This window comes from Lichenostomus cassidix, chromosome 25 (genome assembly GCF_008360975.1).
Source record: "Lichenostomus cassidix isolate B80296 chromosome 25, HeHo_3.0, whole genome shotgun sequence".
Lineage (NCBI taxonomy): Eukaryota > Metazoa > Chordata > Aves > Passeriformes > Meliphagidae > Lichenostomus > Lichenostomus cassidix.
Window position 1 is genome coordinate 3,214,235 of NC_139505.1, and position 26,368 is coordinate 3,240,602.

At 51.6% G+C, this 26,368-nt stretch overlaps 1 protein-coding gene across 1 annotated transcript in view; it reads left to right on the forward strand.

The window, feature by feature from the left end:
- Positions 1–897: 897 nt before the first annotated feature.
- Positions 898–26,368, forward strand: part of LOC146427357 (vang-like protein 2-A) — a 28,950-nt gene continuing 3,479 nt past the window's right edge. Inside the window, exons 1-9 of the mRNA XM_085082423.1 lie at positions 898–976; positions 8,262–8,383; positions 11,457–11,484; positions 12,017–12,234; positions 14,380–14,500; positions 17,790–18,397; positions 21,453–21,589; positions 23,818–23,953; positions 25,834–26,065. Coding sequence (XP_084938549.1) covers positions 12,164–12,234; positions 14,380–14,500; positions 17,790–18,397; positions 21,453–21,589; positions 23,818–23,953; positions 25,834–26,065 — 1,305 coding nt within the window. The 5' untranslated portion in view covers positions 898–976; positions 8,262–8,383; positions 11,457–11,484; positions 12,017–12,163. The remainder of the gene's footprint in view (positions 977–8,261; positions 8,384–11,456; positions 11,485–12,016; positions 12,235–14,379; positions 14,501–17,789; positions 18,398–21,452; positions 21,590–23,817; positions 23,954–25,833; positions 26,066–26,368) is intronic.

Below are 26,368 nucleotides of genomic sequence, written 5' to 3' on the forward strand. Positions count from 1 at the left end.
GATGTCCATCAGTGTCCGGGGATGTCCGCGGGTGACCGGGGGTGTTCCGGTGATGTCCCTCATCATCCCGTGCTGTCCCTGCTGTGTCCCTCACCGTCCCCAGCTGTCCCTGGTGTGTCCCTCACCATCCCGGGATGTCCCGGGGGTGTCCGGGGGTGTCCCGGTGATGTCCCTCACCGTCCCCGCCGTGTCCCTCACCATCCCGGGGTGTCCCGGGGGTGTCCGGGGGTGTCCCGGTGATGTCCCTCACCGTCCCCGCCGTGTCCCTCACCATCCCGGGGTGTCCCGGGGGTGTCCGGGGGTGTCCCGGTGATGTCCCTCACCGTCCCCGCCGTGTCCCCCACCATCCCGGGGTGTCCCTGTTGTGTCCGGGGGTGTCCCCGCCGTGTCCCTCCCCGTCCCCGCCGTCCCCCGCCGTGTCCCCCACCTCCCCGCCGTGTCCCTCACCATCCCGGGGTGTCCCCGCCGTGTCCCTCCCTGTCCCCGCTGTCCCCGTCCTGTCCCCGCCGTGTCCCTCACCATCTCGAGGTGTCCCTGTTGTGTCCGGGGGTGTCCCGGCTGTGTCCCTCACCATCGCGGGGTGTCCCTGTTGTGTCCGGGGGTGTCCCCGCCGTGTCCCTCCCTGTTCCCGCTGTCCCCCGCCGTGTCCCTCTCTATCCCCGCCGTGTCCCTCACCATCCCAGCGCTGTCCCCGCGCTGTCCCTCCCTGTCCCCGCTGTCCCCCGCCTCCCCGCCGCACACAAAGGCCCGGCTCGGCTCAGCACGGCTCAGCACGGCGCGGCTCGCAGACAATGGGCGGGAGCGGCCGGCGCTGGGCGGGGGGAGCTCGGTGGGAACGGCGCTTCCTCCTCCTCCTCCTCCTCCTCCTCCTCCTCTCCTCCTCCTCCTCCTCCTCTTCCTCCTCTCCTCCTCCTCCTCCTCTCCGCCGCCGGGATTTCGGTGCGGGGGGGAAACGCACAAAGGTGCGGCGGCGATGGTGAGCTCGGGATGGATTTTGGGGTGGATTTTAGGGGATTTTAAGGGATTTTTCGGGGATTTTTGGGGATCGCGGGGCCGAGCTCGCCCCGTTCCCGGTGGCTACCGAGGGCCCCGGGAGCCTCGGCGGCTTTTCCCCCGCTCGGGGAGGTGGCGAGAGGCTCCCGGTGGTCCCCGCAGGGTTTCCGGTAGTCCCCGCAAGGTTTCCGGTAGTCCCGCCGGTCCCCGCAGGGTTTCCGGTGCTCTCGGGGGTCGCGGAGGTCCCGAGGTGGAGATGCGACACCTTTCGGGACACCCCCCGCGGTTGTCGCGGAGCTCCGAGGGGCGGAGGGGACACCGGGGGGGACATGTCGCGACACCGGGGGATGTGTCGCGACCCCTCCGGTTCCGGCGGGGATGATGCGGCGGCGACAGCGGCGAGCTTTGTGCTCGGCCTGGGGCACCTGCGGGGTGTCCCTAGTGTCCCCAGGGTGTCCCCAACACCTGCGGGGTGTCCCTAGTGTCCCCCGGGTGTCCCCAACACCTGCGGGGTGTCCCCCGGGTGTCCCCAACACCTGCGGGGTGTCCCCGGGGTGTCCCCTCGTCACTTTCGGGGTCTCCCCGGTGTCCCCGGGGTGTCCCCTCGTCACTTTCGGGGTGTCCCCGGGGTGTCTCCGGTGTCCCTCGTCACCTGCGAGGTCTCCCCGCGGTGTCCCCCATCCTCTCCGGGGTGTCCCCTAGTGTCCCCCGTGTGTCCCCAACACCTGCGGCGTCTCCCCGGCGTGTCCCCCGGGGTGTCCCTCGTCACTTTCGGGGTGTCCCCGGGGTGTCCCCACTGTCCCCTCGTCACTTTCGGGGTGTCCCCAACACCTTCGGGGTGTCCCCCATCCCCTCCGCGGTGTCCCCTCCGTGTCCCCTCGTGTCCCCTCGGTGTCCCCGCGGTGCCAGCCGGGTGTCCCGGTGGGTTCGGGGTATTCCCGGTGTCCCCCCGGTGTCCCCCAGGTGTCCCCGCCGGGCCAGGGTGGTGCCAGCCGGGTGTCCCGGTGGGGTTCGGGTGTTCCCAGCGGGCTCCCGGTGTTTCCGGGGTGTCCCCGATGGGATTTGGGTGTCCCCAGGTTGTCCCCGGTGGGATTTGGGTGTTCTCAGGGTGTCCCCGATGGGATTTGGGTGTCCCCGGTGGGGTTCGGGTGTTCCCGGGCTGTTCCCGGTGGGTCCCCGGTGGGATTGGGGTGTTCCCGGTGATTTTGGGGTGTTCCCGGTGTCCCCGGTGGGGTTCCGGTGTTCCCGAGGTGTTCCCGGTGGCATTGGGGTGTCCCCGGGCTGTCCCCGGGCTGTTCCCGGTGTCCCCAGTGGTCTCAGAGTGTCCCCGGGCTGTCCCCGGGCCGTTCCCGGTGGAGTTCAGGATGTTCCCGGTGTCCCCAGTGTCCCCAGGCCATTCCCGGTGGGTCCCCGGTGGGGTTCAGGTGTCCCCAGGCTGTCCCCAGGCCGTTCCCGGTGTCCCCGGTGGTCTCAGGCTGTCCCCAGGCTGTCCCCAGGCTGTCCCCAGGCCGTTCATTGTCCCAATTTCATTCAGGCGGTTCGGTGTTACGGGTTTGGTCTCAGGGGTTGCTATCTGGTTGTCAGGCTGTCACCCAGGGCGCTGTCCCGGACGGACTGTCCCAGGCCGTTCCAGTGTCCCCAGGCTTCCAGGCCGTTCCCGGTGCCCGGTGGTCTCAGGCTGCCGGGCTGTCCCCAGGCCGTTCCGGTGTCCCCGGTGGTCTCAGGCTGTCCCCAGGCTGTCCCCAGGCCGTTCCGGGTGTCCCGGACTGTCCCCAGGCGTTGTGTCCCCGGGCTGTCCCCAGGCCGTTCCCGGTGTCCCCGGTGGGGTTGGTGTCCCCGGACTGTCCCCAGGCTGTCCCCGGGCTGTCCCCAGGCCGTTCCCGGTGTCCCCGGGCTGTCCCCAGGCTGTCCCCGGACTGTCCCCAGGCCGTTCCCGGTGTCCCCGGTGGTCTCAGGCTGTCCCCAGGCTGTCCCCAGGCCGTTCCCGGTGTCCCCGGACTGTCCCCAGGCTGTCCCCAGGCTGTCCCCAGGCTGTCCCCAGGCTGTCCCCAGGCTGTCCCCAGGCCGTTCCCGGTGTCCCCGGTGGTCTCAGGCTGTCCCCAGGCTGTCCCCAGGCTGTCCCCAGGCTGTCCCCAGGCCGTTCCCGGTGTCCCCGGTGGTCTCAGTGTGTCCCCGGGCTGTCCCCAGGCCGTTCCCGGTGTCCCCAGACTGTCCCCAGGCCGTTCCCGGTGTCCCCGGTGGTCTCAGGCTGTCCCCAGGCTGTCCCCAGGCTGTCCCCAGGCCGTTCCCGGTGTCCCCAGGCTGTCCCCAGGCCGTTCCCGGTGTCCCCGGTGGTCTCAGGCTGTCCCCGGTGTCCCCGGGCTGTCCCCAGGCTGTCCCCGGACTGTCCCCAGGCCGTTCCCGGTGTCCCCAGGCTGTCCCCAGGCCGTTCCCGGTGTCCCCGGTGGTCTCAGGCTGTCCCCAGGCTGTCCCCAGGCCGTTCCCGGTGTCCCCGGTGGTCTCAGGCTGTCCCCAGGCTGTCCCCAGGCCGTTCCCGGTGTCCCCGGACTGTCCCCAGGCCGTTCCCGGTGTCCCCAGGCTGTCCCCAGGCCGTTCCCGGTGGTCTCAGGCTGTCCCCAGGCTGTCCCCAGGCCGTTCCCGGTGTCCCCGGTGGTCTCAGGCTGTCCCCAGGCTGTCCCCAGGCTGTCCCCAGGCCGTTCCCAGTGTCCCCCGCAGCTCCCCGACAGCCCCAGCAGGATCCCGAGCAGGTTTTTCTCCTGGCGCAGAGCCTGAGCTGCCGGTAGCTCCTCCGACTTTGGGATCCTTTTCCTTTGGGATGAGTTTCCTTTGGGATTTTTTCCTTCGGGTTGAGTTTCCTTTGGAATTCTTTTAATTTGGGAGTTTTTTCCTTTGGGATTCTTTTAATTTGGGATTTTTTTCCTTTGGAATTCTTTTAATTTGGGATTTTTTTCCTTTGGGATCCTTTTAATTTGGGATGAATTTCCTTTGCGATTTTTTTTTCCTTTGGGATTCTTCTTCCTTTAGGATTTTTCTTCCTTTGGGATTCTTTTCCTTTGGAATTTTTCTTCCTTTAGGATTTTTCTTCCTTCAGGATTTTTCTTCCTTTGGGATTCTTTTCCTTTGGGATTTTTCCTCCTTTGGGATTTTTCCTCCTTTAGGATTTTTCTTCCTTTAGGATTTTTCTTCCTTTGGGATTTTTCTTCCTTTAGGATTCTTTTTCACTTTGGGATTCCTTTTCACTTTGGAATTCTTCTTCCTTCGGGATTCTTTTTCACTTTGGGATTTTTTTTCCTTTGGGATTCTTTTCATTTGGGATCGTTTTCCTTTAGGAGTCTTTTAATTTGGGATGATTTCTCCTTTTGGGATTTTTTTTTTCCTTTAGGATTCTTTTTCACTTTAGGATTCCTTTTCACTTTGGGATTTTTCTTCCTTTGGGATTCTGTTTCCTTTAGGATTCTTTTTCCTTTGCAATGATTTTTCCTTTGGGATTATTTTCCTTCAGGATTCTTTTCCTTTGGAATTCTTTTAATTTGGGATTTTTCTTCCTTTGGAGTGATTTCTCCTTTGGGATTTTTCTTCCTTTAGGATTTTTCTTCCTTTAGGATTCTTCTTCCTTTGGGATTTTTTTCCTTCGTGATTATTTTCCTTTGGAATTCTTTTAATTTGGGATTTTTCTCCCTTTGGAGGGATTTTTCCTTTAGAATTATTCTTCCTTTGGGATTTTTCTTCCTTTAGGATTTTTCTTCCTTTAGGATTCTTCTTCCTTTGGGATTTTTCCTCCTTTAGGATTTTTCCTCCTTTAGGATATTTTTTCCTTCAGGATTTTTTTCCTTTGGAATTCTTCTTCTTTTGGGATTCTTCTTCCTTTGCGATGATTTTCCTTTAGGAATTTTCTTCCTTTAGCATTCTTTTTCACTTTGGGATTTTTCTTCCTTTAGGATTTTTTTTCCTTTAGGATTCTTTTTCACTTTAGGATTCCTTTTCACTTTGGGATTTTCCTTCCTTTGGGATTTTTTTTCCTTTGGGATTCTCTTCTTTCAGGATTTTTTTCCTTTGGGATTCTTTTAATTTGGGATTTTTCTTCCTTTGGAGTGATTTCTCCTTTGGGATTTTTCTTCCTTTAGGATTTTTCTTCTTTTGGGATTTTTCTTCCTTTAGGATTCTTCTCCCTTTGGCAAATCAATTAACTCCCAATTAATTCCCCATCACCAATTAACTCCCAACCCCAATTAATTCCCAATTAATCAATTCCCAATGAACACCAGGGTTGGATTTGGGGTTGGAATCACCAAATTCCAGAGGGAATCAGCAATGATCCGACGGGAATTCCTCATTTTCCTGCATTCGGTTTAATTCGGGATTTTGGGATTTTGGGATTTTAGGATTTTGGGATTTCAGGATTTGGGATTTTAGGATTTGGGATTTGGGGAAGGAACCAGAATTCCCAGCCAGCACCACCCCAAATCCAAGGAATTTCAGGAAATCCGAGGAAAACATCCCAGAACTCCTCAATCCCAAAAGGAATTCTTTTTTCCTGCCGTTTTTTTGGGATCCAGGATGTGGAAAACTTCGGAATTTTGGGAATTTTTCCCATGGAAAAGGCCTGGGGAGGTTTGGATTCACCAATCCTGGAGTTGTCCAGGGAATTCCTGGAATTTCATCCTGGTGGAAATGATGTCGATCCATCGAGATTCGGAGAATTTGGAATTCTTTCCCGGAAAAATCCCGAAATTCTGGGATTTTTCACCCTTCAGAACCACATCGGATTCCTGATGGAATTCCTGGAATTCCATTCTCCTGGAAAATCCAATCCTGGATTCCTGGAAAATCCCAAATTTCCTTCAGCTGGAGATAATCAGATTCCCAGAAAACCCAAGGATTCCTAGAAAATTGGGATTTTTTTCAGCTGGAGACACTTGGATTCCCAGAAAACTCAGGAAAATCCTGAATTTCCTTCAGCTGGAGACACTTGGATTCCCGGAAAACTTTAGGATTCCTGGAAAATCCCAAATTTCCTTCAACCAGAGACACTTGGATTCCTGGAAAACTTCAGAATTCCTGGAAAATCCCAAATTTTTTCAACTGGAGACAATCAAATTCCCGGAAAACTCCAGGATTCCTGGGAAATCCCAAATTTCCTTCAGCTGGAGACAATCAGATTCCTGGAAAACTTTGGGATTCCTGGAAAATCCCAAATTTCCTTCAGCTGGAGACAATGGGATTCCTGGAAAACTTCAGGATACCTGGAAAACCCCAAATTTTTTTCAACTGGAGACACTTGGATTCCCGGAAAACTCAGGAATTCCTGGAAAATCCCAAATTTTTTTCAACCAGAGACAATTGGATTCCCGGAAAACTTCGGGATTCCTGGAAAATCCCAAATTTTTTCAACTGGAGACAATCAGATTCCCAGAAAACTCAGGAATTCCTGGGAAATCCCAAATTTCCTTCAGCTGGAGACACTTGGATTCCCAGAAAACTTCAGAATTCCTGGAAAATTCCAAATTTTTTTCAACCAGAGACACTTGGATTCCCAGAAAACTTCAGGATTCCTGGAAAATCCCAAATTTTTTCAACTGGAGACAATCAAATTCCCGGAAAACTCCAGGATTCCTGGGAAATCCCGAATTTCCTTCAGCTGGAGACAATGGGATTCCTGGAAAACTTTGGCATTCCTGGAAAATCCCAAATTTCCTTCAGCTGGAGACACTTGGATTCCCAGAAAACTTCAGGAATTCCTGGAAAATCCCAAATTTTTTTCAACTGGAGACAATCAAATTCCAGGAAAACTTCAGGATTCCTGGAAAATTCGGAATTTTTTTCAACTGGAGACACGTGGATTCCCAGAAAACTCAGGAATACCTGGAAAACTCAGAGATTTCTGGGAAACTCAAGGATTTCTGGAAAATCCCAATTTTTTCCTTCAGCTGGAAACATGGAGATTTGTGGAAAACTCCAGGATTTCTGGAAAAATCCCAAATTTCCTTCAGCTGGAGACACTTGGATTCCAGGAAAACTCAGGAATTCCTGGAAAATCCCAAATTTTTTTCAACCAGAGACAATCGGATTCCCGGAAAACTCAGGAATTCCTGGAAAATCCCGAATTTTTTTCAACTGGAGACAATCAAATTCCTGGAAAACTCCAGGATTCCTGGAAAATCCCAAATTTCCTTCAACTGGAGACACTTGGATTCCCGGAAAACTCAGGAATTCCTGGAAAATCTGGAATTTTTTTCAACTGGAGACACTTGGATTCCTGGAAAACTCAGGGATTTCTGGGAAACTCCAGGATTTCTGGAAAAATCCCAAATTTATTCCAGATTCCCAAAAATTTTGGGATTCCCTGAGTGTCCAACCCACATCCATCGCTTTTCCCAAGATTCCTCAGTTGCCAGGACTTGGAAATTCCTGGAATTTGGGGATAATTCCTGGGATTTAGGGATAATTCCTGGGATTTGGGGTTCGGGAATTCCCAAGAATTTCGGGGATTCCCAAAAATTTTGGGATTCCTTGAGGTGGAATTTCCGATCCACATCCATCGCTTTTCCAACCCAAATCCTTTTTGCTTTTCCCAATTTTCCTCAGTTGCTGGGATTTGGAAATTCCTGGGATTTGGGGATAATTCCTGGGATTTAGGGATAATTCCCGGGATTCTGGATTTGGGAATTCCAGCCAGGAATTCCCAAAAATTTCAGGATTCCTTGATGGAAAAATGTCCAACCCACACCGTTCCCTTTCCCAACCAACATATTCCACTTTTCCCAAGTTTCCTCAACAACCAGCACTCGGAAATTCCTGGGATTTGGGGAAAATTAGTGGGATTTAGGGATAATTCCTGGGAATTGGGATTCAGGAATTCCAGCCAGCAATTCCCAAAAATTTCAGGATTCCTTGATGGAAAAATGTCCAACTCACATCCTTCCTTTTACCCAACCAACATCTTTCACTTTTCCCAAGTTTCCTCAACAACCATGACTTGGAAATTCCTGGAATTTGGGGATAATTATTGGGATTTAGGGATAATTCCTGAGATTTGGGATTTGGGAATTCCAGCCAGGAATTCCCAAAAATTTAGGATTCCTTGATGGAAAAATGTCCAACCCCCATCCTTCCCTTTTCCCAACCAACATATTTCACTTTTCCCAAGTTTTCTCAACAACCAGCACTCGGAAATTCCCCGGATTTTGGTCAAATTCCAGCTAACTCAGAAAATTGGGAATTCCAGCCAGGAAAATCTCCCGAATTCCCGTTTTTCCCCCATTTTCCAGCCCCCCCGTGCCGCCAGGATCCATCCATGCCCAGCGCTGAGCTCAGCGACGCCCTGGAGGCTCCGGAAGCTCCGAGGGCATCGCTGAGAACCACGGCGGAGCCACGGAGCCTGAGGAGCCCGGTGAGGGACTGGGAGGGACTGGGATGGACTGGGAGGGACTGGGAGGGACTGGGAATGGTTTAGGAGTCACTGGGAGCGACTGGGAAGGGATTCAGATGGACTGGGATGGACTGGGATGGACTGGGATGGACTGGGATGGACTGGAGGCTCTGGAGCCACGGAGCCTGAGGAGCCCGGTGAGCCACTGGGAGGACTGGGAATGGACTGGGAGGGACTGGGATGGGATTCAGAGTCATTGGGATGGACTGGGATGGGATTCGGAGGGACTGGGATGGACTGGGAACAAACTGGGATGGACTGGGAGGGACTGGGATGGACTGGAGGCTCCAGAGCCACGGAGCCTGAGGAGCCCGGTGAGCCACTGGGAGGACTGGGAATGGACTGGGAGGGACTGGGAATGGACTGGGATGGACTGGGATGGACTGGGACATACTGGGGAAACTGGGATGGACTGGGATATACCCATTCCCATTTCCCATTCCCACGCCATTCCCATTCCCATTATTCCCATCATTTCCATCATTCCCATCATTCCCATTATTCCCATCCTTATTCCCATTATCATTCCCATCATTCCCATTATCATTCCCATCATTCCCATTCTTCCCATTATTCCCATCATTCCTATTCCCATTCCCATTATTCCCACTATCATTCCCATTATCATTCCCATCATTCCCATCATTCCCATTATTCCCATCATCATTCCCATCGTTATTCCCATCATTCCTATCATTCCCATTATTCCCATTATTCCCATTATTCCCATTATTATTCCCATTTCCCATTCCCATCATTCCCATCATCATTCCCATCATCATTCCCATTATTCCCATTTCCCATTCCCATTATTCCCATTATTATTCCCATCATTCCCATTATTCCCATTATTATTCCCATCATCATTCCCATTATCATTCCCATTATCATTCCCATTATCATTCCCATTATTCCCATTATTATTCCCATTTCCCATTCCCATTATTCCCATCATTATTCCCATCATTATTCCCATCATTCCCATCATCATTCCCACTACTCCCATCATTCCCATCCCACCCTATTATTCCCATTATCATTCCCATTATTATTCCCATTATTCCCATTATTCCCATTATCATTCCCATTGTTATTCCCATCATTATTCCCATTATCATTCCCATCATTCCCATTATCATTCCCATCATTATTCCCATTATTCCCGTTATTATCCCCTTCTTATTCCCATCATTCCCATTATTATTCCCATCATTCCCATTATCATTCCCATTATCATTCCCATTATTCCCATTATCATTCCCATTATCATTCCCATCGTTATTCCCATCATTATTCCCATTCTCATCCCCATTATTATTCCCATTATTCCCATTATTTCCATTATTCCCATCATTCCCATCATTCCCATTATCATTCCCATTATTATTCCCATCATTCCCATTGTTATTCCCATCATTCCCATCATTATTCCCATTATCATTCCCATTATTATTCCCATTATCATTCCCATCATTATTCCCATTATTCCCATTATTCCCATTATTCCCACCCCATTCCCATTATCATTCCCATTATCATTCCCATTATTATTCCCATTATCATTCCCATTATTCCCACCCCATTCCCATTCTCATTCCCATTATTCCCATTATCATTCCCATTCTCATTCCCATTCTCTCCCCGGCTCAGGGAAACCCCTCGGTTTCCATGGCGATCCCTTCGGATCATCGGGAATTCCGGACAAAGGAATCTCCCCCTTCTCTCCCCCTGACCTTCTCCCTCCTCCCCGAGGCCCCAAAAAGGGGCAGCAGGGATTTTTGGGATCGTTCCCATGGAAACCTGGGGCCTTTCCGTGGAAAAATGGGGGATTTGGGGGATTTGGGGTATCCGGATTCACCAAAAACCGTCGGGAAAAGGGAGGAGGGTTTGGCGGGATTGTCCAGAGGGATTTGGAATTTTTTGGGATGAATCCAGGGGGTTGATGGAGGGGTTTGGGGTGGCCAGAGCTACCCCGAAACCTCGGGAAAAGGCTGATCCCAAATTCCCTCTCCCTATAAATCCCAAATTCCCTTTCTCTCCTGATCCCAAATTCCCTTTTCCTTCCCAAATTCCCTTTTCCTTCCCAAATTCCTTCTCCTTACTGATCCCAAATTCCCTTTCCCTGATCCCAAATTCCTTTTTCATGATCCCAAATTCCCTTTCCCTGCTGATCCCAAATTCCTTTTCCCTGCTGATCCCAAATTCCCTTTTCCTCCTGATCCCAAATTCCCTCTCCCTGCTGATCCCAAATTCCCTTTCCTTTCCCAAATTCCCTTTCCCTGCTGATCCCAAATTCCCTTTCTGATCCCAAATTCCTTTTCCCTTCCCGACTTCCTTTTCCCTTCTGACCCCAAATTCCCTTTCCCTGACCCCAAATCCGCTCTCCCTCCTGACCCCAAATTCCCTTTCCTGACCCCAAATTCCTTTTCCCTACTGACCCCAAATTCCCTCTCCCTGCCGATCCCAAATTCCCTTTCACTTCCCAAACCCCTTTTCCCTTCCAATCCCAAATTCCCTTTTCCTGACCCCAAATCCACTCTCCCTCCTGACCCCAAATTCCCTTTCCTGACCCCAAATTCCCTTTTCCTGACCCCAAATCTCCTCTCCCTCCTGACCCCAAATTCCCTTTTCCTGACCCCAAATTCCCTTTCCCTGCCAATCCCAAATTCCTTTTCCTTGCCGATCCCAAATTCCCTTTCCCTTCCCAACTTCCTTTTCCTTTCTGACCCCAAATTCCCTTTTCCTGACCCCAAATCCGCTCTCCCTCCTGACCCCAAATTCCCTTTTCCTGACCCCAAATTCCCTCTCCTTGTTGATCCCAAATTCCTTCTCCTTTCCCAAATTCTCTCTCCCTCCTGATCCCAAATTCCCTTTCACTTCCCAACTTCCTATTCCCTGCTGATCCTAAATTCCTTTTTCCTGACCCCAAATTTCCTCTCCCTGACCCCATTCACCACAGAAAATGGGACAGAGAAATGGGATGGGTCACTTACTGGTCCATACTGGTCCCAGTGACATCCCAGTGTCCCCCCAGGTGGGCGTGTCCCTTTCTCCAGCCCGAGGTCCCCCCCGGTGACAAAATTGAGCCCCTAAAGGTCCTGGAATTCCTATTGACCCCAAATTCCCTTTCCCTGGTGATCCCAAATTCCTTTTCCTTGACAATCCCAAATTCCCTTTCCTTTCCCAAATTCCTTTTCTCTGCTGACCCCAAATTCCCTTTTCCTGACCCCAAATATCCTCTCCCTCCTGATCCTGAATTCCTTTTCCTGACCCCAAATTCCTTTTCCCTACTGATCCCAAATTCCTTTTCCTTGCCAATCCCAAATTCCCTTTCCTTTCCCTAATTCCTTTTCCCTACTGACCCTAAATTCCCTTTTCCTTCCCAAATTCCCTTTAACTTCCCAACCTCCTTTTCCCTTCCAATCCCAAATTCTCTCTTCCTCCTGACCCCAAATTCCTTTTCCTGACCCCATTGGCCACAAGGACACAGGGACAGCATGGATTATGGTGCATACTGGTCCATACTGGTCCATACTGGTCCCAGTGACATCCCGGTGTCCCCCCAGGTGGGCGTGTCCCTTTCTCCAGCCCAAGGTCCCCCCCGGTGACAAAATTGAGCCCCTAAAGGTCGCGGAGTTCCTCAAGGCTCCCCTGGGCCTGAAGAAGCCCCCCCTGAAGGAGGTCCTGGCCAAACCCAAACCCCAAATCCTGGAGCGCCGCAAACCCCGCAAGCCCGACGCCATGGATAACGAGTCCCAATATTCGGGATATTCCTACAAATCCGGCCATTCCCGCAGCTCCCGCAAGCACAGGTGGGCAATCCTGAGTTTCATCCTATTGTTGGTGATCCCATTGGGTTTTCCCTATTCCCATTGTGGTGATCCCATTGTGTTTTCCCCATCCTATTTGGGATGATCCCATTGGGTTTTCCCTATTCCTATTGTTGGTGATCCCATTGGGTTTTCCCAATCTCATTGTGTTTTCCCCATTCCATTTGGGATGATCCCTTAGTGGTTTTCCCATTCCATTTGGGATGATACCATTGTGTTTTCCCTATTCCTATCTGGGGTGATCCCATTGTGTTTTCCCTGTTCCCATCAGGGTGATCCCATTGTGATTTCCCCATCCTATTTGGGATGATCCCTTAGTGTTTTCCCTATTCCCATTGGGATGATCCCACTATTTTCCCTATTCCCATCGGGGTGATCCCATTGTGTTTTCCCGATCCCATTTGGTGTGATCCCATTGTGTTTTCCCAATCCCACTCAAGGTGATCCCATCGTATTTTCCCATCCTATTTGGGGTGATCCCATTGTGTTTTCCCCATTGTTTTCCCTATTCCCATCAGGGTGACCCCATTGTGTTTTCCCTATTCCATTTGGGGTGACCCCTTAGTGTTTTCCCAGTCCCACTCGGGGTGATCCCATTGTGTTTTCCCTGTTCCATTTGGTATGATCCCATTGTGTTTTCCCCATCCTATTTGGGGTGATCCCATTGGGTTTTGCCTATTCCATTTGGGGTGATCCCATAGTGTTTTCCCTGTTCCCATCAGGGTGATCCCATTGTGTTTTCCCCATCCTATTTGGGGTGATCCCTTAGTGTTTTCCCTATTCCCATTGGGATCATCCCATTATGTTTTCCCTGTTCCCATCAGGGTGATCCTTTAGTGTTTTCTCCATTCCATTTGGGATGATCCAATTGTGTTTTCCCTATTCCCATCAGAGTCATCCCATAGTGTTTTCCCTGTTCCCATCAGGGTGATCCCATTGTGTTTTCCCTGTTCCCATCAGGGTGATCCCATTGTGTTTTTCCTGTTCCCATCAGGGTGATCCCATTGTGTTTTCCCATCCTGTCTGGGATGATCCCATTGTGTTTTCTCCATTCCATTTGGGGTGATCCCATTGTGTTTTCCCCATTGTATTTTCCCAATCCCACTCAGGGTGATCCCATTATGTTTCCCCATTCCATTTGGGGTCATCCCATAGTGTTTTCCCTATTCCCATCAGGATGATCCCATTATGTTTTCCCTGTTCCCATCGGGATGATCCCTTAGTGTTTTCCCCATTCCATTTGGGATGATCCCATTGTGATTTCCCTATTCCCATAGGGAATTTTAAAAATAGGGTGTTTTCCCCACCCTATTTGAGGTGATCCCGTTATGTTTTCTGTACTCCCACTCAGGGTGATCCCACTGTGTTTTCCCCATTGTTTTCCCTATTCCCATCAGGGTGATCCCATTATGTTTTCCCAATCCCATTGCTGTTTCCCAATTCCAATCAGGGTGATCCCACTGAGTTTTCCCTATTCTCATCAGGGTGATCCCATTATATTTTCCCCATCCCATTGTCTTTTCATTTTCCCAATCCCACTCAGGGCGATCCCATTGTTTTCCCAATCCCATTGTTTTCCCTATTCCCATCAGGATGATCCCATTGTGTTTTCCCCATTATTTTCCTATTCCCATCAGGGCATCCCATTATGTTTTCCCAATCCCATTATGTTTCCCAATCCCATTAAATTCCCCAATCCCATTATATTTCCCAATCCCATTATATTTCCCAATCCCATTATATTTCCCCAATCCCATTATATTTCCCAATCCCATTGCGTTTCCCCAATCCCATTATATTCCCCAATCCATTATATTTCCCAATCCCATTATATTTCCCAATCCCATTAAATTTCCCCATCCCATTATATTTCCCCAATCCCATTATATTTCCCCAATCCCATTATATTTCCCCATCCCATTATATTTCCCAATCCCATTATATTTCCCCATCCCATTATATTTCCCCAATCCCATTATATTTCCCCCATCCCATTATATTTCCCAATCCCATTATATTTCCCCAATCCCATTAAATTTCCCCATCCCATTATATTTCTCCAATCCCATTGTTTCCCCAATCCCATTGTTTCCCCAATCCCAATTCCCACTTTTCCCGTTTTCCCAGGGATCGGCGGGAACGCCATCGCTCCAAGAGCCGGGAGGGGACAAGAGGGGACAAGTCGGTGACGATCCAGGCGCCGGGAGAGCCTTTGCTGGACAACGAGTCCACGCGGGGGGACGACAGGGTGAGCGGGAAAAATCCTAATTGGGGGGTTGGAATCCCAAATCCTGACTGTGGGACTGAAATCCCAAATCCTGGCTGTGGGGTTGGAATCCCAAATCCTGACTGTGGGATGACAGGGTGAGCAGGAAAAATCGGGATCCCAAATCCTAACTGTGGGGTTGGAATCCCAAATCCTAATTGTGGGGTCGGAATCCGAAATCCTGGCTGTGGGACAACAGGGTGAGCGGGAAAAATCGGAATCCCAAATCCTGAGTGTGGGGTTGAAATCCCAAATCCTGGCTGTGGGGTTGGAATCCCAAATCCTGGCAGTGGGATCAGAATCCCAAATCCTGACTGTGGGGTTGGAATCCCAAATCCTGACTGTGGGACTGAAATCCCAAATCCTGACTGTGGGGTTGGAATCCCAAATCCTAATTTTGGGATTGGAATCCCAAATCCTGACTGTGGGATCAGAATCCCAAATCCTGACTGTGGAGCTTCCTGGTGGAATTTTGGGATTTTGGGATTTCCCAGCCTTTGCTGGACAATGAGTTGACAAGGGGGGACGACAGGGTGAGCAGGAAAAATCGGAATCCCAAATCCTGGCAGTGGGATCAGAATCCCAAATCCTGGCAGTGGGATCTCCCAGTGGAATTTTGGGATTTTGGGATTTCCTAGTCTTTGCTGTACAACAAATCCATGCAGAGGGACGAGAGGGGGAAAAAATCAGGATTGAAATCCCAAATCCTGACTGTGGGGCTGAAATCCCAAATCCTGCCTATGGGATTAAAATCCCAAATCCTGCCTGTGGGATCTCCTGGGAGCTTCCTGCTGGAATTTGGGAAAATTTCGGGAATTTGGGAATTTCCCAGCTTTTGCTATACAACAAATCCATGCAGAGGGACGAGAGGGGGAAAAGATCAGGGTTGGAATCCCAAATCCTGTCTGTGGGATCTCCCGGGAGCTTCCTGGTGGAATTTGGGAAAATTTGGGGAATTTGGGAACTTCCCAACCTTTGCTGGACAATGAATCTATGTGGGGGATGAGAGGGAAAAGGGGGAAATCAGGGTTGAAATCCCAAATCCTAACTGTGGGACTGAAATCCCAAATCCTGGCTGTGGGACTGAAATCCCAAATCCTGGCTGTGGGACTGAAATCCCAAACCCTGGCTGTGGGACTGAAATCCCAAATCCTGGCTGTGGGACTGAAATCCCAAACCCTGCCTGTGGGATCTCCCGGGAGCTTCCCGGCGGAATTTCGGGATTTCCCGGTCGAGCCGGTCGGTCCAGTCCCGGGAAAATGAAAGGGAACGGCGGCGGCGCCTCGGAAAACTCCGATCCCGAGGGATTCCAATCCCAAAAAATTCCCCCAATTCCCGTGGGGTGGAAGGGATGAAGTTGCCCCCAGTTTGGGGGTTTTTTGGGATTTTTTGGGGGATTTTTTTAGGATTTTTTAGGATTTTTTTGGGATTTTTTGGGGATTTTTTGGGGTTGTTTTTTTTTTTTTTTTTTGGGATTCCTCCAGACTCGGCGGAGCCGAAATCCCACAGATCCCTTTCATCCTCTTCCCAAAATCCGCCCACGCCGGCGGCAGCTCCGGAGCTCTCGGTGTTCCCGAAAAAACTCCTCCTGGGAATTGAGGCTCCCGAAAAAAAAAACCTGCCCTTCCCGTCCCTCCGGAAAGCCCGAAAGGGTTTGGGTTTGGAACGAAATCCGTGGAGTTGTGGGATTGGTGGGAAGGGAGGTTTGGGATCGTCCCAGGGGTGGGGAGGTTCTCACCGCGCCGGGAGGTGGGGTTGGGATGTGGGATCACCTGGATTGATCCCAAAAATCCAGAGTTTGTCCCTAAAATCCCATTAAACTGGGAGAGAAAATCCTGGAATGGTTTGGGATGGAAAATCCTTAAAATTCCTTAAAATCCTAGAATGGTTTGGGATGGAAAGGAACCTGAAAGATCCTTAAAGATCCAGGGGCAGGGAATGTCCCTTGTCCCCTTCCCAGGGTGACAATTCCTGGGACAGGTGGGACAGGTAGGACCCAGAATGACCCCTGGGAATGTCTCCTGTCCCCTCCCCAGGGTGACAATTCCTGGGGCAGGTGGGACGTGGAATGACACCTGGGAATGTCCCATCTGAGGTCCTGGAGATGGGATTGTCACCTGGGCCAGGTGGGACAGGTGGAATGACACCTGGGAATGTCCCATCCTGAGGCTCTGGAGATGGGATTGTCACCTGGGCCAGGTGGGACAGGTGGAATGACACCTGGGAATGTCCCATCCTGAGGCTCTGGAGATGGGATTGTCACCTGGGCCAGGTGGGCCAGGTGGGATACAGAACCACCCATGGAATGTCCTCTCCTGAGGTCCTGGAGGTGAGGTGGGCACTGGGGACAGGTGAGACAGGTGGGACACAGAATGACCCCTGGAATGTCCCCTCCTGAGGTTCTGGAGGTGGGATTGTCACCTGGTCTAGGCAGGACATGCGTGATGACCACCTGGCCCAGGTAGGTCAGGTGTGATGACCACCTGGCCCAGGTAGGACATGCGTGATGATCACTTGGTCCAGCTAGAACACGTGTGATGACCACCTGGCCCAGGTAGGACATGTGTGATGATCACCTGGCCCAGGTAGGACATGCATGATGATCACCTGGCCCAGGTAGGACATGTGTGATGATCACCTGGCCCAGGTAGGACATGTGTAATGATCACCTGGGCCAGGTAGGACATGCATGATGATCACCTGGCCCAGGTAGGACATGCATGACGACCACCCGGCCCAGGTAGAACATGCGTGATGGTTACCTAGTCCAGGTAGAACATGCATGATGATCACCTGGCCCAGGTATGACATGCATGATGATCACCTGGCCCAGGTAGAACATGCGTGATGATCACCTGGCCCAGCTAGAACATGCATGATGATCACCTGGCCCAGGTAGAACATGCATGATGATCACCTGGCCCAGGTAGGACATGTGTGATGATCACCTGGCCCAGGTAGAACATGCATGACGACCACCTGGCCCAGGTAGAACATGCATGATGACCACCTGGTCTAGGTAGGACATGCATGATGATCACCTGGCCCAGGTATGACATGCATGATGACCACCTGGCCCAGGTATGACATGCAGGATGATCACCTGGCCCAGGTATGACATGCATGATGATCACCTGGCCCAGGTAGAACATGCGTGATGATCACCTGGCTCAGGTAGAACATGTGTGATGATCACCTGGCCCAGGTAGAACATGCATGACGACCACCTGGCCCAGGTGATCCCCAACCCCACCCCCCCTTGTCCCCACAGGACGACAACTGGGGCGAAACCACCACGGTGGTGACGGGGACCTCGGAGCACAGCATCTCCCACGATGACCTCACGCGCATCGCCAAGGACATGGAGGACAACGCCCACCTGGACTGCTCCCGCCACCTGGGCGTGGCGCTGGCCGTCGCCTTGGCCCTGCTGGCCTTCCTCACCCCGCTGGCCTTCCTCCTCCTCCCTCAGCTCCTGTGGCGGGAAGAGCTGGAGCCCTGCGGGACGCCCTGTGAAGGACTCTTCATCTCGGTGGCCTTCAAGCTCCTCATCCTCCTGCTGGGCAGCTGGGCGCTCTTCTTCCGCCGCCCCAAGGCCTTCTTCCCGCGCGTCTTCGTCTTCCGCGCCCTCCTCATGGTCCTGGTCTTCCTGCTGGTCGTGTCCTACTGGCTCTTCTACGGCGTGAGGATCCTGGATTCCCGCGACCGCAACTACCGCGCCGTGGTGCAGTTCGCCGTGTCCCTGGTGGACGCCCTGCTCTTCGTCCACTACCTGGCCGTGGTGCTGCTGGAGCTGCGGCAGCTGCAGCCGCAGTTCACCCTCAAGGCCGTGCGCTCGGCCGACGGCGCCAGCCGCTTCTACAACGTCGGCCACCTCAGGTTCGGGGGGTGTTTCGGGGGGTGGGGAGGGTGGTGGAGAAGGTGATGGAGAAGGTGGTGGAGAAGGTGGTGAGGGTGTTGAGAAGTGTTGAGAACTTGAGGTTTGGTGGTCATTTCTGGGGTGGGGAAGGTGGTGGAGGAGGTGGTGAGGGTCATAGTGTTGAGAACTTCAGGTTTGGTGGTCATTTCTGGAGATAGAGTGGGAATTTCCTTGTGGAGAAGGTGGTGAGGGTCATAGTGTTGAGAACCTCAGGTTTGGGGGATTTGGTTGGGTGTTTGTGGGGTGGGGAAGGTGGTGGAGAAGGTGGTGAGGGTGTTGAGAACTGTTGAGAACTTGAGGTTTGGTGGTCATTTCTGGGGTGGGGAAGGTGGTGGAGGAGGTGGTGAGGGTCACAGTGTTGAGAACTTCAGGTTTGGTGGCTTTGGTGGGCGTTTCTGTGGTGGGAGTGGGAATTTCCTCCTGGAGAAGGTGGTGAGGGTCACAGTGTTGAGAACCCCTCAGCTTTGGTGGTCATTCCTGGAGATAGAGTGGGAATTTCCTCCTGGAGAAGGTGGTGAGGGTCATAGTGTGAAGAACCTCAGCTTTGGTGGACATTTCTGGAGATAGAGTGGGAATTTCCTCCTGGAGAAGGTGGTGAGGGTCACAACATTGAGAACTTCAGGTTTGGTGGCCTCAGGTGGACATGCATGGGGTGGGAATTCATTCCTGGAGAAGGTGGTGAGGGTCATAGCGTTGAGAACTTCAGCTTTGGTGGTCATTTCTGTGGTTGGAGTGGGAATTCATTCCTGGGAAAGGTGGTGAAGGTCACAACGTTGAGAACCTCAGGTTTGGTGGTCATTTCTGGGGTGGGGAAGGTGGTGGAGAAGGTGGTGAGGGTCATAGTCTTGAGAACTTCCGGTTTGGTGGTCATTTCTGGAGATAGAGTGGGAATTTCCTTGTGGAGAAGGGGGTGAGGGTCATAGTGTTGAGAACCTCAGGTTTGGGGGATTTGGTTGGGTGTTTGTGGGGTGGGGAAGGTGGTGGAGTAGGTGGTGAGGGTGTTGAGAAGTGTTGAGAACTTGAGGTTTGGTGGTCATTTCTGGGGTGGGAGTGGGAAAGGTGGTGGAGTAGGTGGTGAGGATCACAACGTTGAGAACTTCGGGTTTGGTGGACATCCCTGGGGTGGGAAAGGTGGTGAAGGTCACAACATTGAGAACCTCAGGTTTGGTGGTCATTTCTGGAGTTGGAGTGGGAATTCATTCCTGGAAAACATGGTGAGGGTCACAGTGTTGAGAACTTCAGGTTTGGTGGTCATTTCTGGAGATAGAGTGGGAATTTCCTCGTGGTGAAGGTGGTGAGGGTCACAGTGTTGAGAACCTCAGGTTTGGTGGCTTCAGTGGGTGTTTCTGGGGTGGGAAGGTGATGGAGAAGGTGGTGAGGGTCACAGTGTGAAGAACCTCAGCTTTGGTGGACATTTCTGGAGATAGAGTGGGAATTTCCTTGTGGAGAAGGTGGTGAGGGTCATAGTGTTGAGAACCTCAGGTGTGGTGGACATTTCTGGGGTGGGGAAGGTGGTGGAGAAGGTGGTGAGGGTCACAGTGTTGAGAACTTCAGGTTTGGTGGACATTCCTGGAGTGGGGAAGGTGGTGGAGAAGGTGGTGAGGGTCACAGTGTGGAGAACTTCAGGTTTGGTGGTCATTTCTGGAGTTGGACTGGGAATTCATTCCTGGAAAACATGGTGAGGGTCACAGTGGTGAGAACTTCAGGTTTGGTGGTCATTTCTGGGGTTGGAGTGGGAATTTCCTCCTGGAGAAGGTGGTGAGGGTCATAGTGTGGAGAACTTCAGGTTTGGTGGCCTCAGGTGGACATTCATGGTGTGGGAAAGGGGTGGAGTAGGTGGTGAGGGTCGTAGTGTGGAGAACTTCAAGTTTGGTAGACATTTCTGGAGTTGGAGTGGGAATTCATTCCTGGAGAAGGTGGTGAGGGTCATAGTGTGGAGAACTTCAGGTTTGGTGGTCATTTCTGCTGTGGGGAAGGTGGTGGAGAAGGTGGTGAGGGTCACAACATTGAGAACTTCCGGTTTGGTGGTCATTTCTGGGGTTGGAGTGGGAATTTCCTCCTGGAGAAGGTGGTGAGGGTCATAGTGTGAAGAACCTCAGCTTTGGTGGACATTTCTGGAGATAGAGTGGGAATTTCCTCCTGGAGAAGGTGGTGAGGGTCACTGTGTTGAGAACCTCAGCTTTGGTGGACATTCCTGGGGTGGGAGTGGGAAGACATTCCCAGGAATGTGAAATCCACAGTTTTTTTGGGAATTCCATCCCCTCCACGTTTGTCTCCCTCCCCCATTCCCGTTTTATCCCCACATTCCCATTTTTCCCCAAAATCCCATTTTTCCCCACATTCCCATTTTCCCCCATTTTTCCCCATTTTTTCCCCACATTCCCATTTTTTCCCCACATTCCTGTTTTTTCCCCACATTCCCATTTTTTCCCCCATTTTTTCCCCACATTCCCGTTTTTCCCCACATTCCCATTTTTCCCCCATTTTTTCCCCACATTCCCTTTTCCCCCATATTCCCATTTTTTCCACATTCCTGTTTTCTTTCCTCACATTCCCATTTTTCCCCATTTTTCCCCCATTTTTTCCCCATTTTTTCCCCCACATTCCATTTTTTCCCCATTTTTCCCCACATTCCCTTTTTTTCCCCATTTTTCCCCACATTCCCGTTTTTTCCCCACATTCCCATTTTCCCCATTTTTTCCCCATTTTTTCCCCCCCGTTTTTTCATTCCCATTTTTCCCGGTTTTTTACATTTCCTTTTTTTCCCCACATTCCCGTTTTTCCCCACATTCCCGTTTTTTCCCATTCCCATTTTTTCCCATTTTTTTCCTTCCATTTTTTCCCCACATTCCCATTTTTCCCCACATTCCCATTTTTTCCCCATTTTTCCCCCATTTTTTTTCCCACATTCCCATTTTTCCCCTTTTTTCCATTTTTTTTCCCCATTTTTTTCCCCACATTCCCGTTTTTTCCCCACATTCCCGTTTTTTCCCCACATTCCCGTTTTTCCCGCAGCATCCAACGCGCCGCCGTGTGGATCCTGGAGAATTACTACCACGACTTCCCGGTCTACAACCCTGCCCTCCTCAACCTCCCCAAGTCCGTCCTGTCCAAGAAAATGTCCGGATTTAAGGTCTATTCCCTCGGCGAGGGTGAGATTCCTGATTTTCCTCCCGTTTTTTCCATCCCAGTCCTCTCCAGGATCTCCTGGAGGATCTCCAGGTTCTTCCTCCACCTCAATCCTCCTCTCGTTTTCTTCCATCCTCCTGGAATCTCCTGGAGGATCTCCAGGTGCTTTCTCTGGCCTTAATTCTTCTCCTCTCATTCTCTTTTGTCCTCCTGGAGGATCTCCTGGAGGATCTCCAGATCTTTTCTCCACCTCGATCCTTCTCCAACCTCAATTCTTCTCCAACCTCAATCCTTCTCCTCTCATTCTCTTCCCATTTTTTCCATCCTCTCTGGAATCTCCTGGAGAATCTCCAGGTTCTTCCTCCACCTCAATTCTTCTCCTCTCATTCTCCTCCCGTTTTTTGATCTTCTCCGGAATCTCCTGGAGGATCTCCAGGTTCTTCCTCCACCTCAATCCTCCTCTCATGCTCTTCCGTCCTCCTGGAGGATCTCCTGGAGGATCTCCTGGAGGATCTCCAGATCCTTTCTCCAACCTCAATCCTTCTCCTCCCATTTTTCCATCCTCCTGGAATCTCCTGGAGGATCTCCAGGTCCTTTCTTCAACTCAATCCTTCTTCTCTCATTCTCTTCCCATTTTTTCCATCCTCTCCAGGATCTCCTGGAGGATCTCCAGGTCCTTTCTTGACCTCGATCCTTCTCCTCCCATTTTTCCATCCTCTCTGGAATCTCCTGGAGGATCTCCTGGAGGATCTCCTGGAGGATCTCCTGGTGGATCTCCAGATCCTCTCCCCACCTCGATCCTTCTCCTCCCATTTTTTCCATCCCCATCCTCTCCGGAATCTCCTCCTGGAGGATCTCCAGGTTCTTTCTCTGACCTCAATCCTTCTCCTCTCATTCTCCTCACGTTTTTCGATCCTCTCCGGAATCTCCTGGAGGATCTCCAGGTTCTTCCTCCACCTCAATCCTCCTCTCATTCTCTTCTGTCCTCCTGGAGGATCTCCTGGAGGATCTCCAGGTCCTTTCTCCAACCTCAACCCTTCTCCTCCCATTTTTCCATCCTCCTGGAATCTCCTGGAGGATCTCCAGGTCCTTTCTGCAACTCAATCCTTCTCCTCTCATTCTCTTCCTGTTTTTTCCATCCTCTCCAGGATCTCCTGGAGGATCTCCAGGTCCTTTCTTGACCTCGATCCTTCTCCTCCCATTTTTCCATCCTCTCTGGAATCTCCTGGAGGATCTCCTGGAGGATCTCCTGGAGGATCTCCAGATCCTCTCCCCACCTCGATCCTTCTCCTCCCATTTTTTCCATCCCCATCATCTCCAGAACCTCCTCCTGGAGGATCTCCAGGTTCTTTCTCTGACCTCAATCCTTCTCCTCTCATTCTCCTCCCGTTTTTTCGATCCTCTCCAGAATCTCCTGGAGGATCTCCAGGTTCTTCCTCCACCTCAATCCTCCTCTCATTCTCTTCTGTCCTCCTGGAGGATCTCCTGGAGGATCTCCTGGAGGATCTCCAGATCTTTTCTCCACCTCGATCCTTCTCCAACCTCAATCCTTCTCCTCTCATTCTCTTCCCATTTTTTCCATCCTCTCCAGGATCTCCTGGAGAATCTCCAGGTTCTTTCTCCACCTCAATCCTTCTCCTCTCGTTCTCTTCCCGTTTTTCCATCCTCCTGGAATCTCCTGGAGGATCTCCTGGAGGATCTCCAGATCATTTCTCCACCTTGATTCTTCTCCTCCCATTTTTCCATCTTCCTGGAATCTCCTGGAGGATCTCCTGGAGGATCTCCAGGTCCTTTTTCCAACCTCAATCCTTCTCCAACCTCAATCCTTCTCCTCTCATTCTCTTCCCATTTTTTCCATCCTTCTGGAATATCCTGGAGGATCTCCAGGTCCTTTTTCCACCTCAAGCCTCCTCCCATTTTTTCCATCTTCTCCGGAATCTCCTGGAGGATCTCCTGGAGGATCTCCAGGTGCTTTCTCCACCTCGATCCTTCTCCTCCCATTTTTCCATCTTCCTGGAATCTCCTGGAGGATCTCCTGGAGGATCTCCAGGTCCTTTTTCCAACCTCAATCCTTCTCCAACCTCAGTCCTTCTCCAACCTCAATCCTTCTCCTCTCATTCTCTTCCCATTTTTTCCATCCTCTCTGGAATCTCCTGGAGGATCTCCTTGAGGATCTCCTGGAGGATCTCCTGGAGGATCTCCTGGAGGATCTCCAGATCTTTTCCCCACCTCAATCCTTCTCACCCCTCAGAGAACTCCACCAACAACTCCACCGGCCAGTCCCGCGCGGTGATCGCGGCGGCGGCGCGGCGCCGAGACAACTCCCACAACGAGTTCTACTACGAGGAGGCCGAGCACGAGCGCCGGGTGAGGAAACGCCGCGCCAGGTACGGGAAAAAGGGGAAAAATCCCTGGATTTGGGGTCGGGAATTCCGTGGTGGGAATGATTTGGGGTTTTTTGGGGTTGGGGAAGTCCTGGGGTCGTTTTGAGGGTGGTTTTTGGGTGGATTTTCTGTGGTGTTGGGTTGGGGAGGATTTGAGGTTTCTGAGGTCTTGAGTGGATCCAAGAGATCCAAGAGGTTTTTCATCCCAAATCCAAGGGATTTGGGAAAAATGTTTGGAGTTTCCATCCCAAATCCAAGAGGTTTTCTGTCCCAAAACCAAGAGGTTTCTCATCCCAAATCCACAACATTCTCCACCCCAAATCCAACAGGTTTTCCACCCCAAATCCAAGGGGTTTTCTATCCCACATCCAAGGCATTTCCCATCCCACATTCACAAGGTTCTCCATCCCAAATCCAAGAGGTTTCCCACCCCAAATCCATGGGATTTCTCATCCCAAATCCATGAGATTTCTCATCCCAAATCCATGAGATTCTCCATCCCACATCCAAGAGGTTCTGCACCCCAAATCCACTGGATTTCCACCCCAAATCTACAATGTTCTCCACCCCAAATCCACAAGGTTCTCCATCCCAAGTCCACAAGGTTCTCCACCCCAAATCCAAGAGATTTCCCATCTCAAATCCACAAGGTTCTCCATCCCAAATCCAAGAGGTTCTCCACCCCAAATCTACAGGATTTTTTGTCCCAAATCCACAAGGCTCTCCATCCCAAATCCACAAGGTTCTCCATCCCAAATCCACAAGGTTCTCCACCCCAAATCCAAGGATTTTTCATCCCAAACCCACAGAATTTCCCATCCCAAATCCTCAGAATTTCCCACCCCAAATCCACGGGATTTTTTATCCCAAATCCAAGAGTGTCTCCACCCCAATCCCCGTGTCCCCCCAGGCTGGTGGTGGCGGTGGAAGAAGCCTTCACCCACATCAAGACCCTCAGAATTGTTTTGGGGTGGAAGTTGGGATTTGAGCCAATCCCACCAAATCCAAGAGATTTCCCATCCCACATCTAAGGGATTTTTTAGCCCAAATCCACAAGGTTCTCCACCCCAAATCCAAGAGGTTCTGCACCCCATATCCACTGGATTTCCACCCCAAATCCGCAAGGCTCTCCACCCCAAATCCAAGAGATTTCCCACCCCAAATCCACAAGGTTCTCCATCCCAAGTCCACAAGGTTCTCCACCCCAAATCCAAGGGATTTCCCACCCCACATCCAAGAGGTTCTCCATCCCAAGTCCACAAGGTTCTCCACCCCAAATCCAAGGATTTTTCATCCCAAACCCACAGAATTTCCCATCCCAAATCCTCAGAATTTCCCACCCCAAATCCACGGGATTTTTTTATCCCAAATCCAAGAGTGTCTCCACCCCAATCCCCGTGTCCCCCCAGGCTGGTGGTGGCGGTGGAAGAAGCCTTCACCCACATCAAGACCCTCAGAATTGTTTTGGGGTGGAAGTTGGGATTTGAGCCAATCCCACCAAATCCAAGGAGTTTCCCATCCCACATTCAAGAGGTTCTCCACCCCACATCCAAGAGGTTCTCCACCCCAAATCCAAGGTTCCAAATCCAAGATCCACAAGGTTCTCCACCCCAGATCCACAAGGTTCTTCATCCCAAATCCAAGGGATTTCCCATCCCACATTCAAGAGGTTCTCCACCCCAAATCCAAGGTTCCAAATCCAAGATCCACAAGGTTCTCCACCCCAAATCCACGAGGTTCTCCACCCCAAATCCACGAGGTTCTCCAGCCCCAATCCATGAGACTTTTTACCCCAAATCCACAATGTTCTCCACCACAAATCCACAGGATTTTTTACATCCCAAATCCTCAGAATTTCCCCCCAAACCCCCGTGTCCCCCCAGGCTGGTGGTGGCGGTGGAAGAAGCCTTCACCCACATCAAGCGGCTGCAGGAGGAGGAGCAGAAGAACCCGCGGGAGATCATGGACCCTCGAGAAGCCGCCCAGGCCATCTTCGCCTCCATGGCCAGAGCCATGCAGAAGTACCTGAGGACCACCAAGCAGCAGCCCTTCCACACCATGGAGAGCATCCTGCAGCACCTGGAGTTCTGCATCACCCACGACATGACGCCCAAGGTGGGGGTTTTGGGGTTTTTTGGGGTTTTTTTGGGGTTTTTTTGGGGTTTGAGGTTTTGGTGGGTTTGGGGTTTTGGTGGGTTTGGGGGTTTTGGGTGGGTTTGGGGTACTTGGGTTTTTTGGTGCTGCATCCTGGAGCACCTGGAGTTCTGCATCACCCACGCCATGATGCCCAAGGTGGGGGTTTTGGGGTTTTTTGGGGTGGGTTTTGGGGTTTTTGATGGGTTTGGGGTTTTGGGTGGGTTTGGGGTAATTGGTGGGTTTGGGGTTTTTGGTGGGTTTGGGGTAATTGGGTTTTTTGGT